This window comes from Cottoperca gobio, chromosome 19, assembly GCF_900634415.1.
Source record: "Cottoperca gobio chromosome 19, fCotGob3.1, whole genome shotgun sequence".
Lineage (NCBI taxonomy): Eukaryota > Metazoa > Chordata > Actinopteri > Perciformes > Bovichtidae > Cottoperca > Cottoperca gobio.
The window spans coordinates 10661767-10677887 of record NC_041373.1 but is presented as its reverse complement, the minus strand read 5'-3'; the positions used below and the strand labels follow the sequence as shown (position 1 = coordinate 10677887).

Here is a 16121-nt window from a genome sequence, read left to right as displayed (position 1 = left end):
TGTGATGTGAATCATCCTGAGAGAAGATAAGACATGTGCATCAACTCCAAAAAAGTGACCACCACCCTGTTGTGCTGGTGGGGGTTGTGGACGAGTGTAGTGCAGAACACCGGCGCGACATGCCCCTCCTGTTGTACTCCTATCTTCTCTCAGAACACAGCCTCCTTTCATTTCTGTCACTCCACTGATTAAAGGCCGGGGGCCCTCGGTGTGTCAGTCTGCCACACAGCACTGTTTACAAGGGTTCTGTTTACCCATTTCCTTCTCGACTCATTACCCGAAAAGGGCTTCGCCAGTGAAAAGCAGCGGCATGCATCACGGCTCTGTGACAGTGTAAATATGATCTCACTATGCAAGCATACAAATTCTCATGCAACAGCATAATAATCCAATCCATTACAAAAGTATGCCTTGGCCTGGTGTCGGCGAGTTTATGTAGTTTAAGTTTTGTGTGGTGTTTGCGTCTGGAGTATAACATGTCAAGCAATCTTCAAATTACTCAGCCGGTCTTTAATGAGGTGACTTTCTGCCCTCTGTGGCATCTTACGCTCTTAAAGAATGACGATGGCGTCGTTGCGACGTGCAGAAGTGGCATGAAATCAGACTGAAGCTGTGAATCAAAAAGTATAATTCTGGAGGTTTGCACAGGCTCCAGAGTTTGGGAGGGGAAGCAGACAAACGGAGCAGCAGCAGCAGCAGCAGCAGCAGCAGCAGCCCTGACACATGGCCCACATTCACAGCCGCCTCCCACGTCACTGTGCTCCTCAGAGAAAAAGCCTCTTTTGTTTCCCAGCGCGGGGAGGGAGGGAGGTCTCTGGGGTGAACCGCCGCTCAGCTCCACCAGCCATGAAAAAAAAAGAAAAAAAAGAAACAGGGACCGGACTTCCCACCCCTGCCTGGTGTCCTCCCTACTCAGTCCCCGCTTCAGCACACAAACACAGGCTCATCAGTAGTACCACTACTACGGTTGTGATTCTCTTTTCCTGCAACTTAATTGGGTCAGTCTGCATTGTTGCATTAAAGACGTGTCCAACAATGACCTTGCTGTTAATGCATGCGCTCGGCAATGGCAGCCGTGGAATTCTCTTTAAGATGCTTTACTTGGATCAAAGTAGCAATACCAAAGTGCAGTCCTGCAGTCACAAGATTTAAAAGTAGTTTAACTGTTCTATTATACTATTGCTATTACAGATGCGTTAACATGTAAGCATGTGTTTGGTAGTTTAGTAGTTTAGTTCACAACAACGCATAACTCCATAGATTTGAGAGTGAAACAATATTTGTCTGAGATGTAGTTAAAGTAACATCAAATTGAAGAAGAAATACAAAAGAATGCAATTGCAACCCAATTTCCGCTTCACATTCTGTCTGGTCACACGTTGAATAAAGACGCTGAAATAACGTGATTACAAATGACACATTTAAAACTGTGTTTTATTTGTATAGAAATATGCTCATGTTTTACATAACTTTGTAGTTACAAATCGTAAAAAGAAAGAATATTAACGCTATTAGCATCACAACGTTTCTCACACAAAACGGGAGATCTCAGAGAGAAGCCTGATGTTACTGTGTGAAATGTTAAGCTCTTCAATATACTTTACAGCTTGTTGCTCAGTAAGAGTGAAAGGCAGCTTTACTAACGGCGCTCTCCAAGTAGTCTTCATTTCTGTCCGTCGTGTACTATTGAAGGACGTCAGAGGAACGGACACTCTTTCTAGTGCAGAGAATTTATACAAACCTGCTGTGAATTCTCTCCAAACGTAGTACAATGAAGGTAATCAGGGTTACAGAGAAATGTTAAAGACCCTAGTCTCTGAGCCAACATTAATATATCATTTTTATATTTATCAGTTCTATTATCTCCACCTGAATACGCCTTCCTCGGCTTCCTTGTTCTCCTGAGACACCGTTGAGATAACGCACAGTGTGAGAAAAGCTTCTGACTACTCAGAGCCTCCAAAAATGGGTGTTCAGCCCACTGAGCTCCAGCCCAATGTTGCTCTTTAGAAAACAAACAAACAAGTGCTGGATCGCTCACTGCATTAGCTTTCCACTTGCTTTGTCCTTAAGACTATCAGTACTGTTTACTGTACCACCTGGTGATAAACGTTCAGGCCTCTAAATTAGCGTCCCCCCGAGAGGAAGACAGTCCAGCTCAGTTCCTCTCAATTTGCTCAATGTCGAGCTCGCCTCCAAGCTGATACACGTCCTTCCTCATGCTACACAGCCCCGCCCACAGAGGCTCATTGTCCTTCCCATTGGTCGTCCCCGGCATCCAGTCCACCTCCTCGATCGTGAGGTCAGACGGCACGTTCCCGGTGATCTCGCCACCTTTGGTCCAAGGCTGAACGTCCTCCGGGCCGTGTTCGTTAGCTGACGAGTCGTCGGTGTCGCCCTGAGCGGTGCTCCTGAGAGGGGGCGGGGCCTGGCTTGACTCGCAGCCGGCTTCGCCTGTGATTCCAGGGCAGCTAAGGCTGTGGAAATTCCGAAGTTTCTGTAGAAGTACAGAAGGATCATTTTTAAAAGCAGAACATTTATCAATGAAACAAGCATACACTTAAATTAATGTTAGATCTGGTACGCTCCCAGTCTCCATGGTGATGGCATATTTGGAGAAGAAATCATTTCCTTCATCTTGGATTATGTCCTAACTAGGGCACAAACAAAACTAAAAAGGCATACAACCATCTTATGAAAACAATCCCTCCACTGTACTCGTACAGTATGTGAGCAAGTCAATGAGGTCAGAGCTGGAAGCTGGACATAATTCGTGCTAATATAAAAAAGTAAAATGATTTGAAGGGTATAAATTTAGCCTGCATTACGCTATGCGATCTGAGGTCCAGCAGGAACCCAGGCAGCAAGTGGCCAAATACCCAGAGGGCAGACATCACTCACGCCGGCCTTTGGACTCTGTGTTCATTGTACAGTTCTACTGAAACACCAGCATATCTTGGGAACCCAGAAAACCTCCTTGGGGCAGATCCACATGTGCCAACGCTGCTGCAGGCGAGTCCTGTGACAGCTGTGCGTGCTGGAGTGGAAGGCTTTACGACAGAGGCTTATCCAATCTGTACAGCTAATGTGGAGAGGGCAGGACAGCTGCCTCATGCCTGACCACTGCAGTGTTGGGCCAGAAGGACAAAGGAGAATAGGGCTTCTGTGAAACCTCCTCGTGAACGACGGCTGCAAATAATCGATCCTCCGAGAGCACAGAGTGCCGTCGTTTACCTTCTGACTGAGTCCAAAGAGTGTTAAACTAAAAAAGGGATTCAGTTTATAATAGAGCTGATGAATGATTTTGATAATTGATAACTGCTGTTTTTCTTGGCTCTGGTCAAACGGGTCCGTTTGTCAGCACCGGGCCAGTGTCACATTGCTGACTTCTGCATTTGCACTTCAGATTTCTGGCCCAGGCCATGGGACCAAACTGATAAGGCTATGAGTAGTCCGGCAAACAATGCAGCCATTAACTAAACTAAGTATAGCTTGATCTTAGCACAGAGGAAGAGTTTCAGGCAGAGAAAAACCTTCTTTCACAGCGTCCTCACACAACTCACTGCACTACATTACAATGCGGGTCATGAATAAGTGCTGCCGGTGTCCAGTTTGTCTGCTACGATCACCCTCCCCTTCTCTCTCTCTGAATGAAATGGAGACAAGAGCAGACTCCTCATCCATACTGACCTTGACTCTCCGTCAATGCAAGCTGATCAATAGCTCATGAGGCCCGGGTTGTGGCAGCGATCCACCCTCTGAGCTGAATTTACAGAAATCAATATCTCTTTACCCAACACACATCTCCCCTGTGCAACGATCTATAACCTCTGCCACAGCTGCTCTACTTCCTGACATTCATGGAGCCGCAGTGAGCCACGCAGAGGGTAGCAGTTTCTCCCGGGGTAAACTACACCGCTGTGGCATGTGGATGAGAGGACACTTTAGAGACACACTCAGCACTGTGACCAATCTTTGAATAGTAAGGTGACTTTGAGTACAGATAGGGTGACGCACGAGAAGCCCTCGAGTTGAGTGCCGAGCAAGTTTGGTCATCGCGAGTGAACATCTTTTCCGCTTTGTGTTTTTTGAATCTTCACAGCTGCACACTTCAGACGTGTAGGTTTAATCAATCTATTTTCAATTAAACAATCAGAATTGATCAAATTATCGTTTCGTTTATAAAACCGTGAACATTTCTCCCCAGAGTTCCCAGTACATAAGGTGTCATCTTTGTCAGCAGCTTTTTTTTTTATCCAATCAACATTCTAAAAACAAAAAATAATTAATTTAATAATCATATAAAACAAGGAAAAGCAGCAAATCCTCATATTTCAAAAACTGGAATGAGGCAATTGTCAAAATTGCTGTCAGTTAATTGTTGAAAAAAAGTTTTTGTCAATTGACCTATCAGCACTACCACTGGGTTTAGTTGCATAACTGGGCCGAAGTACCTCAAAGTCTTTTTCTCCAGGGCTCGCCTCTAAACCAGAGTCACACGAGAAGTTTAAAAAGATCTGCAGAAATATGTATATGATGCAATAAAACACAGCAGTCCCTTTTTAATAGAGGAACAGAGAAACAACAGGAAATATCCGAGGCTCACAATCTCAGCACCCTCAGACGTTCCTCTGTGAACATATCGTCAGTTGCCTCGCCTCTTTTCTCCGCGCTGACCTCGTCCCTGTTTGGAGCGTGCGTGGCGTCTGCTTGCCGTGTCACAGCAGCGTTGTTGTTAAGACTGCTGAACTTTGGGTGACTTTCTCAGAAGGGGCCAAGTCCAGCTCTGTGTTTATGACACACACTCGCTGTACGTGTGAAACTTAACTATGTGTGTCTGTGAGTTTGTGGGCCAAAGAGTCAAATGCCTGCCAGCATGTGCAGATGGGACAGATCGTCTGTTGAAATAACGGCTGACTTCAGAAATGGATCATCACAAGCCAGTGGTTACATAAAATCATTTCTTCTATGAATACAAACTGATCATCTCATAATTCCTGCTTTGATCAAATCATCTGGTCACGCGTTTAAAAAATGGGCATTCTATGCTTTGTGCGCTCCATTTCTGCAAAGAGCAAAATACACAACCACATGATGGAATGTGACCCAGAACAGGCCTGCAGGAATAAACAAGCGCATGCATTTAATGACGATGCTCGCAGAAACACTTTGAGGTGTGCGGAGGGAAAACAGACACAATGGCGTGACCTTACTTTGAAGTGTTTGTTTATCCAACATGGAAGGAGCAAGTTGCCACAACAGTGTAGTGTAACGGGCTAATGTTAGTGCGACTGATGGAGCTAGCAGAGCTTCCAGCTGGCATGACTGTTTCCTGAGGGTCTCGTCTCTTTTGACAGTGATCTTAAAAGGGTCTGTGGGGAGTTAAACCAATAAATAAATGGTACATTAAAATGCCACTGGAAACTGCCTTTGATAAATGATACGACTCGGGTGCAACATTAAATATACTGTTTAGCAGTTAGGCATCAAGTGATGTTAAACAGGATACTTACTCCTTAGATTTAGACTAGCAAAGATTGCAGTATTTAATCATGAGATTATTATTATCCTGATTTAATATGATGCAAAACCGTTTCTTCCCGTGTGATCGGTTTTTACAAAGTAACACATTTAAATACCAACCTGGGTCATCTTGGCCAGGTCCAAAGAAGGCCTCTGTTTCTGCGAGTCTGCTGGTCTTCTGCGCTTCACGCCGATCTTCTTGTCATTGAGGACGCACGGCTGTGAGCGACTACGTGCGAGACCCCCCTGTCCGCCACGGCGCTCCAGCTCTGGCGTGGAGTCAGGGGAGCTGGGTGAGGAGGGTCCACGAAGCTCAGGGAGGCAGATCTGTTCGTGAGAGAGGTAGAAGGGCTGCGCCGAGGACAGGGTCATGGAGGAGGAAGGCGTCAGATCGGTGAAGGCAGAGGGGAGATGCTGGTTGAAGCAGGGCAGCTCCAGGGTGTTGGAGCGGGCGGGCAGGCTGAAGCTGGAGCTGCGTTGCATGGCCGGGAAGCCGAGCTGCGCGTGCCCCACACCGCCGCGCTGGACGCTGCCTCCACTGTGGCACCTCCTCTTCTCCACAGTTGTCCACACACGAGAACCCTGAGGGCGCCAGGTAGAGCGGCAACCACCGAGCTCATCTGAGCAAGACAGGGAGCGGCACTGCCGCTTGCTGGGGGGTGCAGTGGAGTGCGAGGTTGCAGCCTCAGTCAGGCTGAGGTCATGCAACAAGCTGGTGATTGTGGTCGAGGTGGAGCCAACATCCCAATCCCAGTGGGCAGAACTCTTGTGCACCTCAGGCAGGACGTCCCACAGGCTCTCCAGGCTGGTCCCAACTGGCCGCTGCTGTATGGCACAGCTGTGACCCAGTCCACACCACCGGCTCGTCTCTGAAACAAAACACCGGGATCATTTAATTAACTTTTTAATGACAAAACAGATTTGTTATAGGAAATGATTTGTGGGCTTAATTTCACATCAAGACCCTGAAATTGGCTGAACATTTTAAAACAAACAAATACAACCTCATGTTTAGTCTATTATGTTTGCATATCAAAGCTAAAATTGTTGTACCTCATAAAAAAGGTGAATTCTATATGAATTTAATTAATTTGAACTGTATGGGAAACACATGTGAACCATTTTGTAAAAGGTTTCGCCTCGACTTCGTCATAATGGTTTGGGGTCTTTATTTGTACATCGCTTTGGACCAAAGCATCTGCCAAATGAATAAATGTAAATGTATCAAACTGGGGTTTTTGGAGGACAAAGAAATAAAACAAATATGCATAGAAATTCAGACTTTGTGTGCAAATTCAACATGATCATTTCAGTATGAGAATCCCTTCAAACATGAACTGAGCAACTGTCCTAAAAACTGCTTTTAGTGCCAAGGTTCTACAATCATGAGGTCAAGTTTGGCGACCTCCACGTGGACAACAACCATGACACTGCCCCAGTCTGGGTCAGCGCGCTGTTCCCAGCATGTGTACTTTGTATTGTCACAACTCACTGCGATGTGTAACTGGCACTAAAATAAATCCTGTCCTCCGGGCTCTACAGTGTGTAATCACAGCTAATTGGGAAAGGGAGCCGAGTTCAATGTTTAACTGACTCGATATCACACCTCGTCTCTGCTAGAGCAAGGCATAAGAAAATGTCAATAACCCATCATAAACATTCTGACTGAAGCTTATCGTGTTTTTTGTTGAGAATGGCAAGAGCTCTATATCAGGCCAACTCCCTATCTGCCAGTACTATCGGCTCTGCATCAGCGCCATAGTTACCATGCCAGGAAAGCACCTGTTATTCCCACAACAGAAACTCTCTGAATCGCTGAATGGGTCAGCCAAATGAACTGGTCAGTCCACTCTGAGTCAGATACTAAACGTTGAGGCCACTGGCCACTCCTGGTATGCAAAAGGTCTATTCTTCTCCACTGGAGATAAAAAATCCCCAAAATACCATCTACAGTACACAGGCAGGAGGAAGAACAAAGGGCAGTGTTAACACCTACTGGTGCTGCCGTGTTCTCTGCCAGTGGTGCACACTCAATGCCAAGTTACTGCAAGGACAGAATACCATTCAATCTGACATATACAAATACAAGACTGTAAAGGCTGTTACTCTTAAGGCATGTTAAACTAAGGATATGGGCCTTTGTAGTCATAACCACATGCCAATGTCTGTAACTTTAAAGCATGAAGGAGTGCCACGAGAGCCCTGCAAACACGTAGTCATTAACGCACAGTCATCTTGGCTGAAACACCTGTCAGACATGTTTCACATAATGCGCTGTGACCGTCGACCAGATGCAGCAGAGAGCGGCTTGCTGCCACTCTGCCAATCATTTCTCAGAAATGTTACAATACGACAAAGCCCCTCCAACCCACTGCTGTAACTAAACACCTGATGCTTTCTGGCCTCTACAAGTTTCTGAGAAACACTGAGTGACAACACTGGTCCATAAAGGAAGTAATATGGTGTAGGGCTGGAGGACATTACGATATATAACGTGAAAGAAGTTGCTTATACCAAGGTAGCGATTCCTTTAATATCTCTGGTGCTGCTCGGCCGCTCCGGACAGTTTAAGGGTAATATTAAATTAGCATCAATGTGATGACGTACCTCGTTCTGTTTGGTATCTAAAACAGACAGTTGCATGTTTGTCGATTAAATATCCAGGAAATGTGCTATTACTAAATGACTACTTTGATTATTTACGACAATAATAATAATAATAATATTATCCATGTCACCCTTACAGGTATGAATGTGTATATTGATGAGAAAGATGGCAGACTCTTACCCATAAGTCCACAGGAGAAAAGTGCAGTCCCCTGGCTCATGGTCTGTGCCTGGAACTGCAAGAGAGATTCACTGTCAGCTCGCCAGAAAGTCACATAAATAGGTTCGCACAAAATCAAAACCTACTAAAAGTCTAATTTTATGTTTGTATAAATTGTTGTAGAACATTTTTTTGCTGCTGAGAAATGAAGATTAAGCGCGACCCATCAACAGAGAGTTCCACCATAAATGCCTCTGATTGACTCAGAGCATGATGACTTCATTTCACGTGGCTGAGAGAGCAACCTCCACATTAGAGACTGGGATTTTCTGCTGGCACAGAGACGGTCTCTACTGCATGTGTGCTGATTAGAAAATGAGTCAGAGTTGCTCAGCCAAGTAGAACTAAAATACTCCATTGTCATTTTGAGTGAAGTAAATGGAACACGGGGGATTCAAACCCAGATGACAAACGCCCTGGTGATAACAGTTGGCAGCTATTATGATGCAATTATCAGTAATTGTAACAAAAACATCCCTTATTTCCAATCTTCAACATCCAAAAAGTTCTTTTGACATCACTTCCTGACAGTCAGTCAGGCAACACAGGCATTTTCCGACAGATAGGACTCAGGGGAAGCTAAAAGTAAAATTTAAGCGCTACATTGACAAAATAGGAAAATATAATGCAGAGCCAAAAAAACAGCTGTTTGCTGTTTGACTGGCTGGCAACAATTTCCTGATTTAGAGCAGCACCTTGTCGCCTGACCCCTTAACTAGTGCAGTTGAGGCCTGTTGGCAAGCCTACGAATAAACATAAAATGACACATTTTACAGAGAAAAAGTGCTTACAAAAGTAGGAAATAACCTCTCACCGGGCCCAAATCTGTACTTTTGGATGTTACATCGTCGGCGCCCTTCTTTTCCAGTGTTTTCTTGAAAATGATCACCATGGCAACACACATCCTTGTCCCAAGTCGGTCCAGTGAGGGCAAGAAAAGCTAGCGGCCATCTTGACGGGCATGGTGTGAGCAGGCAGGTTTTTCGTAAGCTTAAGACAGCAACCCCTCAAAACCTTCAGGAATGTGCTTTACTCCTCGGCCCAGTCCTGAGTGGAGAGAAGAAGATGAGCACAAGATTAGAATTCAGTACATTTTTGACATTCTGTGGACCATATGAGCGGAGAACAATCCAGCTGGATTGGGGAGAACAAATCTCCTCGGTGGAGGCTCTAAGACATCGTCAATGGAGAGCAAACCCAAAGTCATACTCAACTGAAAATGGATCTTTTCAGTATCAAACATGTCTTGAAAAGTGAGGCGCTTCCTTCTTTGCGGAGGATGTCAGCTGGATTTGCAGCAGTTGCAATGGATTCGAATCGTGTCATTAAGTATCAAAGGGTCCATAGAAACTTTTCAAATCAGTTCTGCACCATAATCCATCCCACTGCCCGATTGATCTGTATTCTCAGTACCCTTCAAACGATTGCTAAATGTGCTAATTCTGCCGAAAGGTTTGACGCTATGAGGAGGCGATAGCGCTACCGTGTACATGCAAGTAGCATCTTTAGCCATGTTGTGGAGAAACAGTTTGAACCCATTGAGTGGATTATGCTGCAGGAGTGGAAGACATTTCCATGCCATGTGAATGCAAGCTGTCTACAGCTCCCGCCCTCCCGAGAGGAGCGAGTTACAAACTTTTCAGAGCCGCCTTTCAAGCCTACAAGCATTGAGAATTTGATACTCACAATACAGATATTTGGATCTCCATTGAACTCTCAAGCTCATCTCACACACACACACATTCAAATAATAGAGCCCTCAATTTCCCACACTGACACTCTTTCAAAACCAGTTCAACATATGCAAGTTGAAATTCAAGGCAGGTCAGAGGTTTGACAAGCTCCTCTAACTCTCAAGTGTGCGAGCAGACATGACAAACACTCGAGGGCTTCACGAGGCGTCGCCGAGGTCGCCATATGTGGTAAGTTTGTAAATTGAAATTACACTGCACTTTCACTTCCACGTGGTCGCTCCACAGTGTCACCAAAATTGAAACTTTCTACCTTGTTTTGTTCTTGCCTGTTGATGTGGAGGATTATCAGTCATCTGAGAGCGTGAGTTTCCTCAAAGTGTTCCACACTGGAGCACACAGAGGAATAGAGCAAAGTCAAAGTTGTGTAATTGAATCCTCAGGGGCTGGCTAGGAATAGCTGACCTTGCGGTTATCAAAACAACCCTCTTCGCATTAGAGCTGCAACACGGTTACAGTGCGCAGCTGATTAGCCGCAGATGTAAATCTATATAATTGAGGATTTTTACTACCACTAGATCACTTCCACTTGAGGCGACGTGAGATTGAAACACGATGCAGAAGACACAAGATGGTCGTATGATGCCTGCAAGGTCAGAGAGTGTCTGTTTGAACGACAGAACAAATGCAAGCAGATAAAAAAAAGGGGGAAGGAGAAAGCGACTGTGTACGTTAAACAAAAGAGCACTCTGTGCAGAAGATGAGACACCGTGGGAAACAAAAGAGGCGACAACAGAGGTTGCGGGTGGTGGGGTGGAGTGTGTGTGTGTGTGTGTGTGTGTGTATGCAGGGGAGGGGGCAGCATCACAAGACCGTGAGGGAGCCGATACACTGGAGGTGGCGTTTGCATTCAGCATATGATTTCTATTTCTAACACTTATCACGTCAGGAAGACAACTTAAAGACACAAGGATGTTTTGTTTTTTTACCAGAGTTCTACAAGAACGCGGTTCAAGGAGACAGCGGCTTTAACTTGTGGCCTTGAGTGAATAAGAAAAGTACAGATCGAAGTTTGGAGATGGAGTAGGTCGAGCCGGCCTATACTGTGCGTGACCATTAAACACACAGATCTGTGTTTCACAGCAGAGATAACTAGGGACGTGCTGGGGGTAGAGGAAACAGTTGTTTATATATTACCATTAATAGCTCTGTGAAGGATGCAGATGGCAAACAAAACTTGCCCAAAGGAAATTAAATTGGCAAAGACTAGAAAAGCTCTTCAACATGATGTTTACTCAAACAAAAAAAGGACACTGAATGATTTTTTTGCTTCACTCGAAAAATGCAAAAAGTCTGACTTTAGCCTGACACTCTGGACTCTCAACTGTAAACAACATCAATAACTTCTAGCTGCAGAGAAGTGCAACTATTAAATTATCTTTCTCATGCTCCGGCATTACATTTCATGCCATAAATCTGAGCGCTTTAAATGGGCGAGGTTTATAACATAATTATAAACATTCCTCGGCTCCATTACGTAAATTGAACACACAATTCTAAAAGCCTAACCTAGCTCCACAGCCTTTGAAAAAAAACCTTAAAACTTGTGACAGTTTGTGAATAGAAAACATGTCGAAGTGCGCTGGCAAAGTCTGTATGCTTTTTCTTGTACAGACACAGCTTACCGAAGCATGATTTCCAATGCTTAATGGATACACCCAGTGCACTCACCTTCTACTGAGCGCACTGCCGTGTTCAGAGATGCAGATGAAGCTATAAATCATGTACAATTAAGTATCTGGATTTGTTGCCCTAGGGGTGCAGCTACCTTTCGAACGTTTAAAACCCGAATCACCTCCGGAACGATGCCGCCATTATCTGGAATGAGTTGGCGTCTCTTTGCTTCTGTGGGCCGACAGCTCCTTATCTGGGTCAGGACAGCAACACACATGACAAACTGAGAGGTCTAATCTCTGCGAAGGGGAAGATCGTTGCAGGACGTTCCCCTCAGACGAGGCTTTCCATCACACGCTAACAGGTCTGCAGTGACAGCGGCCTTCCTATAAAACGCAACAACAATGCTGCATTGGGCGAGCTGATGGGACTCCACACTTCCTTTGTGGTCACCACAAGCCTTTCAACTATCGCTACATTGGCGTATCCGAAACTGCAAGCTGTCGTGCGGACTAAATAAGTGATAGATAGGAGAGGAGAGGAAACCACATAGCTGATTTGGTTAAAACTGGGGCCTGCTTTAGAGTTAGCATAACTTTCAAAACGCCTGAACAGACCCTGCTCTATTTTCTATATACGAGTGCTACATTTCAAATGACACTTTTCGAAGACTCAAAAATCGCACTCAAGTCCAGAAAGACTACAGACTGTCAGCTTAGCCTGTTACAATAGGCGTCTAAACTGTAGTCACCCATGAAAGCTTCGTTTCCCCAATTAGAGCAGTTTTTCCATACATTGCTCAGACTGTAATCTCATAGGTTAGGCCAACATTACATAAGGATTTGGCAGCTTTGTGTCTGACTGACAATTAGAGCTAATACTAATCCATTTTATAGCACTTGGACAGCTGGTGGAAAACAACACTTTAACATTTTTAAATCACTGTGAAACACCTTGTATAGGTGACTGAGAAACGCATTTGTAAAATCATCTATTTTTGAGATTATAACACATGCTTAACATTTCTAATACAGTTTTCATCTGTGTATAACTGATAAAAAATGACTTCGCATAAAGGCTTAAATGTTACATTGAATATTCAGACGTCCTCCTTTGACATTCCTGCATGCATGGCAGTCAGATCTATGTCCTGCTCTCAACAATCCCAGGATGGTGGGCGTCTCAGTAATCCGAGCATCTGCTGAGCACCTGAGACGGCCCGAGTTGAAACCTAACTGAGGGATTTGTGCTTCCCTTCATCACCATACCCACTTGTGAAAGGAATGCTGGGTAAAAGTGTAGCTGTCCCCACCCACAGAAAGATTGCCTGGGAGACAATATGCAGGTTTCTCAAAAGCCTGTTAGCTCTTGGCTCTGGTGGCCTACTTCGTTGAGTTGGATGGCTTGTACAGGATCCATATTTGGACTCATATTTGAGCAGTTCCTCATGTCATAATGGAGGGTGTGTTTACAGAGCATGTAATAAAAAGGCAGACAGAAATGCAGGGCTCATGAAGACCAGATAATTGAATGACAAATTGGCAAACCGGTTCTGCTTCTCTTTTTTTAAACCCTCAAACTTTTTTTGTTGCCGCTGTCATTAATTAGGTGCCACAAAGGGCAGGTGCCACCAAGCTTTGCTACGGCTGACTGACTGAAAAGAAATGTATGAAACTCATTGTAAAGGTGGAGGCTAGCCCACAGCTGTCCGCATGTTCACAGACATTAGGCTATGTCAAACAGGAGGCACACTCTACATTTAAAGCAGTGAGTGAATAGTCAGAAATGAGCATGGCTGGGAGGCTTCAATGGCAGTTATCAGGCTCCGTTGAGGGCCTGGGGTACAGCCAAGGTCTCACAAGCATGCAGCTGCCCACTTACCATAAACACAAAGGCTCAGCATGGCTATGCATGGCAGCCAAGGAGGCCTACGTTTTAAAGCAAGCCTGCTGTTTAATCATCTCATACATAATCACTTGCACTGTATACATTTGTCCAGAACAAGAGCTTTGTTGAGCTCTGTAATCGAGGCTTTCAACAAACCTGTCCAAGTTGGAGAGAAATGTTGTCCACTTGAATGCTAAATCTAGCAAAGTCTCTTAATTACAAAGGACAGGAGACAACACTTTTCTACCATCACAGCAGAATAGCATTGCATGTTAATAGACCCATATACGAATACGTCACATCCAGTGGATACAGCCCTATTAACTTTCAAAATTAAGAGTAGAGGGGAAAGAGCATTCTTGAGTTTTCCATGCAGGAATGTATCCATCCCCCACTCTGCATTTCCACTGACCATATATACATGAAACAACATGAGAAAGCCAGGGAACTAACTTCTTTTTCAGATTGTGTTTGAACAATGCAATAACAGTGGCATTACAATACACAGGATCCAAGAGGGCCGTCAAAATTGTGTTTAAATATGTTCAGTGATATGGACACGCAAAGATGAACCATCTGCAAGCTCTTATACGCAGCCTCTTTTGTACTTGAGCTAAAAGTGTTCAACTGTTTTTCAGATGAGCTTGCCAGCCCTCCAGGTGGATGCCTCTCAGTTTCAGAAGAAAAGGCCCTGAAAACTGAGCTTGTCCAAGTAACCAGCACAAACAGTCCCTCTCAAACCCCTTTTCCAAAATCCCTCATGAAAGGGAAATGAGTTTGGCAAAGAAATTGGTGTGACGGGAGCTCACAGAATGTTACACGCAGGCTACAGAGCAAACAGGATTTTGAACTCGACAGAAAGGCCACAAGCAGCTGATGATAGAATATGAAATGTAAATGCTCAAAAAGTAAAGTGGCACATCTGAACTTTAACAGTAAGTATCCTATTTTCTCTTTTTAAAAACTTATAATGTATGCATGTTGAAGCCACTTATAAACTTTAGCAGACATAATTATGGCCATGAAGGACACTGAAAAGTTCAGGTTTAACAAGGTCTGGTGTTTATGATCCCACTTAAATTTCAGAATCCGTTGGATTGTATGTCAGCCAGCTGTGTTCATACCTGAGGGGAAGTTTGGCTAGATAAGAATAAGACAAACACATTCCAAGGCAACAGCACAAACAAGAAAAAAGTTCTGAGAAAGACCCAAATGACATGGCCACACAATAATGCGGTGTGAGGTATAAAAGGCATGCACCCGGTGCCTAATTAAAAAAAACCCATAAAAAAAGGTATTATACATTTACAAGCAGACAAACACTGACTTATCTTGCCATGTGTGCCATGTATGAGTGAAAACCCAGTTTGAGATCAGAATGTTTTGAGCTTCAAAGCCAATTCACTTTAAAATGCTTTTGATCCAATACACTATCTATTTGCAAACTTCATGGAACACTTAATCAATTTGTCAACTAATAGTCTGATTGAATGAACACTTCTTGTCAGATGTCCAACAAGCCATGCATACTTCCTGGGCATACATCAAGAAGATAAATGCATGATACTGACATGAAAACTGGTAATTTATCAGGGATAATTTTAAGACACAGCATATGTATGGACATGTCTGAGCTTCACATACACGTAGTGACACTTGTTGTATTAACCTTCCCTAAAACATTTCATCAAGTTGTCATTTCAAATATATATTGAATAGTAATAAAGATATAATAACAAGAAGAAAGAACCGACAATAATCAGTTCAAGCTCAATTTATGTAAGTAAGACCCCAGACAAGACAAAAGAGACATGGCAATGGCAGTACATGAGGAAAAGTTGCTAAGCTAACTACTTGCAGCTATGGTACATTTCCACACAAAAAAACTACTTAGTTAGTGGTCACTTCTAATTCAATTTGTCAGCATAACAAGCACTATTCGTGTAAATCACACACTTTCCAAAGCATAAGGGAGCATCACACTTTATGAACTAGCTACAGTTCCTAAGTTAGCTAGCACAGGAACTTTATTATTTGACCAAAAAGTACCACTCACAAGCACCTCGCGCCTCGTATCTTCAACAACCGGGCAGCTGGTTAGTTTCGCTGGACCATATTGAGTTTTGTTTGAGCAGAAAACCAGAACAAGGCGTCAGTCAGGAAACAAGGCGAGGAGTTCACTTCACGTCCTGCTCCAGGCAGCTCCTACAAACTACAACATTGCCCCAGTGCACTACTGTCCAAGATTGCACGCTAATGAGCCTGTGACAACATACACGAGCGATACCACTTTTGACACGGGAGTGGGGGGTGTCCGATAAGTTATTTGTACCACTAAATCTTTCAGTTTGACGTTACTTATTTGCCTTATTCGGCTTATTTAAACTGCTGTCAAATTCAGCTGACGCTCTTGGTGGTAGAAAGTAAAACAATAATCTATTTAAGACTTTTTGTTACACTACCGCCCCTGTTCCTCAAACTAGTGGTCTGATCCAACCTGCAGTAATGAAAAGTAATCA

The 16121-nt window shown here is 44.1% G+C and overlaps 1 protein-coding gene across 2 annotated transcripts; it reads right to left on the bottom strand.

Annotated features, from left to right (window-relative positions):
- Window positions 1–1416: 1416 nt before the first annotated feature.
- Window positions 1417–15841, bottom strand: fam53b (family with sequence similarity 53 member B). Of its 2 annotated transcripts, none has more exons than XM_029456498.1 (5): window positions 15659–15841; window positions 9165–9397; window positions 8312–8366; window positions 5644–6392; window positions 1417–2497 (listed from the first exon to the last, which is right to left on the bottom strand). In XM_029456498.1, exons 2-5 carry the CDS (start codon window positions 9252–9254, stop codon window positions 2159–2161), a joined length of 1233 nt encoding a protein of 410 aa, XP_029312358.1. In that variant the 5' UTR covers window positions 9255–9397; window positions 15659–15841; the 3' UTR covers window positions 1417–2158. The 2 variants fall into 2 exon arrangements, with proteins under 2 accessions (XP_029312358.1, XP_029312359.1); XM_029456499.1 differs by lacking the exon at window positions 15659–15841 and adding an exon at window positions 11870–12104.
- Between the last annotated feature and the right edge of the window lie 280 nt (window positions 15842–16121).

What these genes read in the sequence shown, in the direction of transcription:
- fam53b (XM_029456498.1), bottom strand. Translation starts at nt 9,254, where the DNA reads ATGTGTGTTGCCATGGTGATCATTTTCAAGAAAACACTGGAAAAGAAG. An exon ending in AAAGTACAGATTTGGGCCCG is followed by an intron (nt 8,367 to 9,164) that starts GTGAGAGGTTAT and finishes TCTCTCTTGCAG; the next exon opens with TTCCAGGCACAGACCATGAG. An exon ending in ACCTGGCCAAGATGACCCAG is followed by an intron (nt 2,498 to 5,643) that starts GTTGGTATTTAA and finishes GTACTTCTACAG; the next exon opens with AAACTTCGGAATTTCCACAG.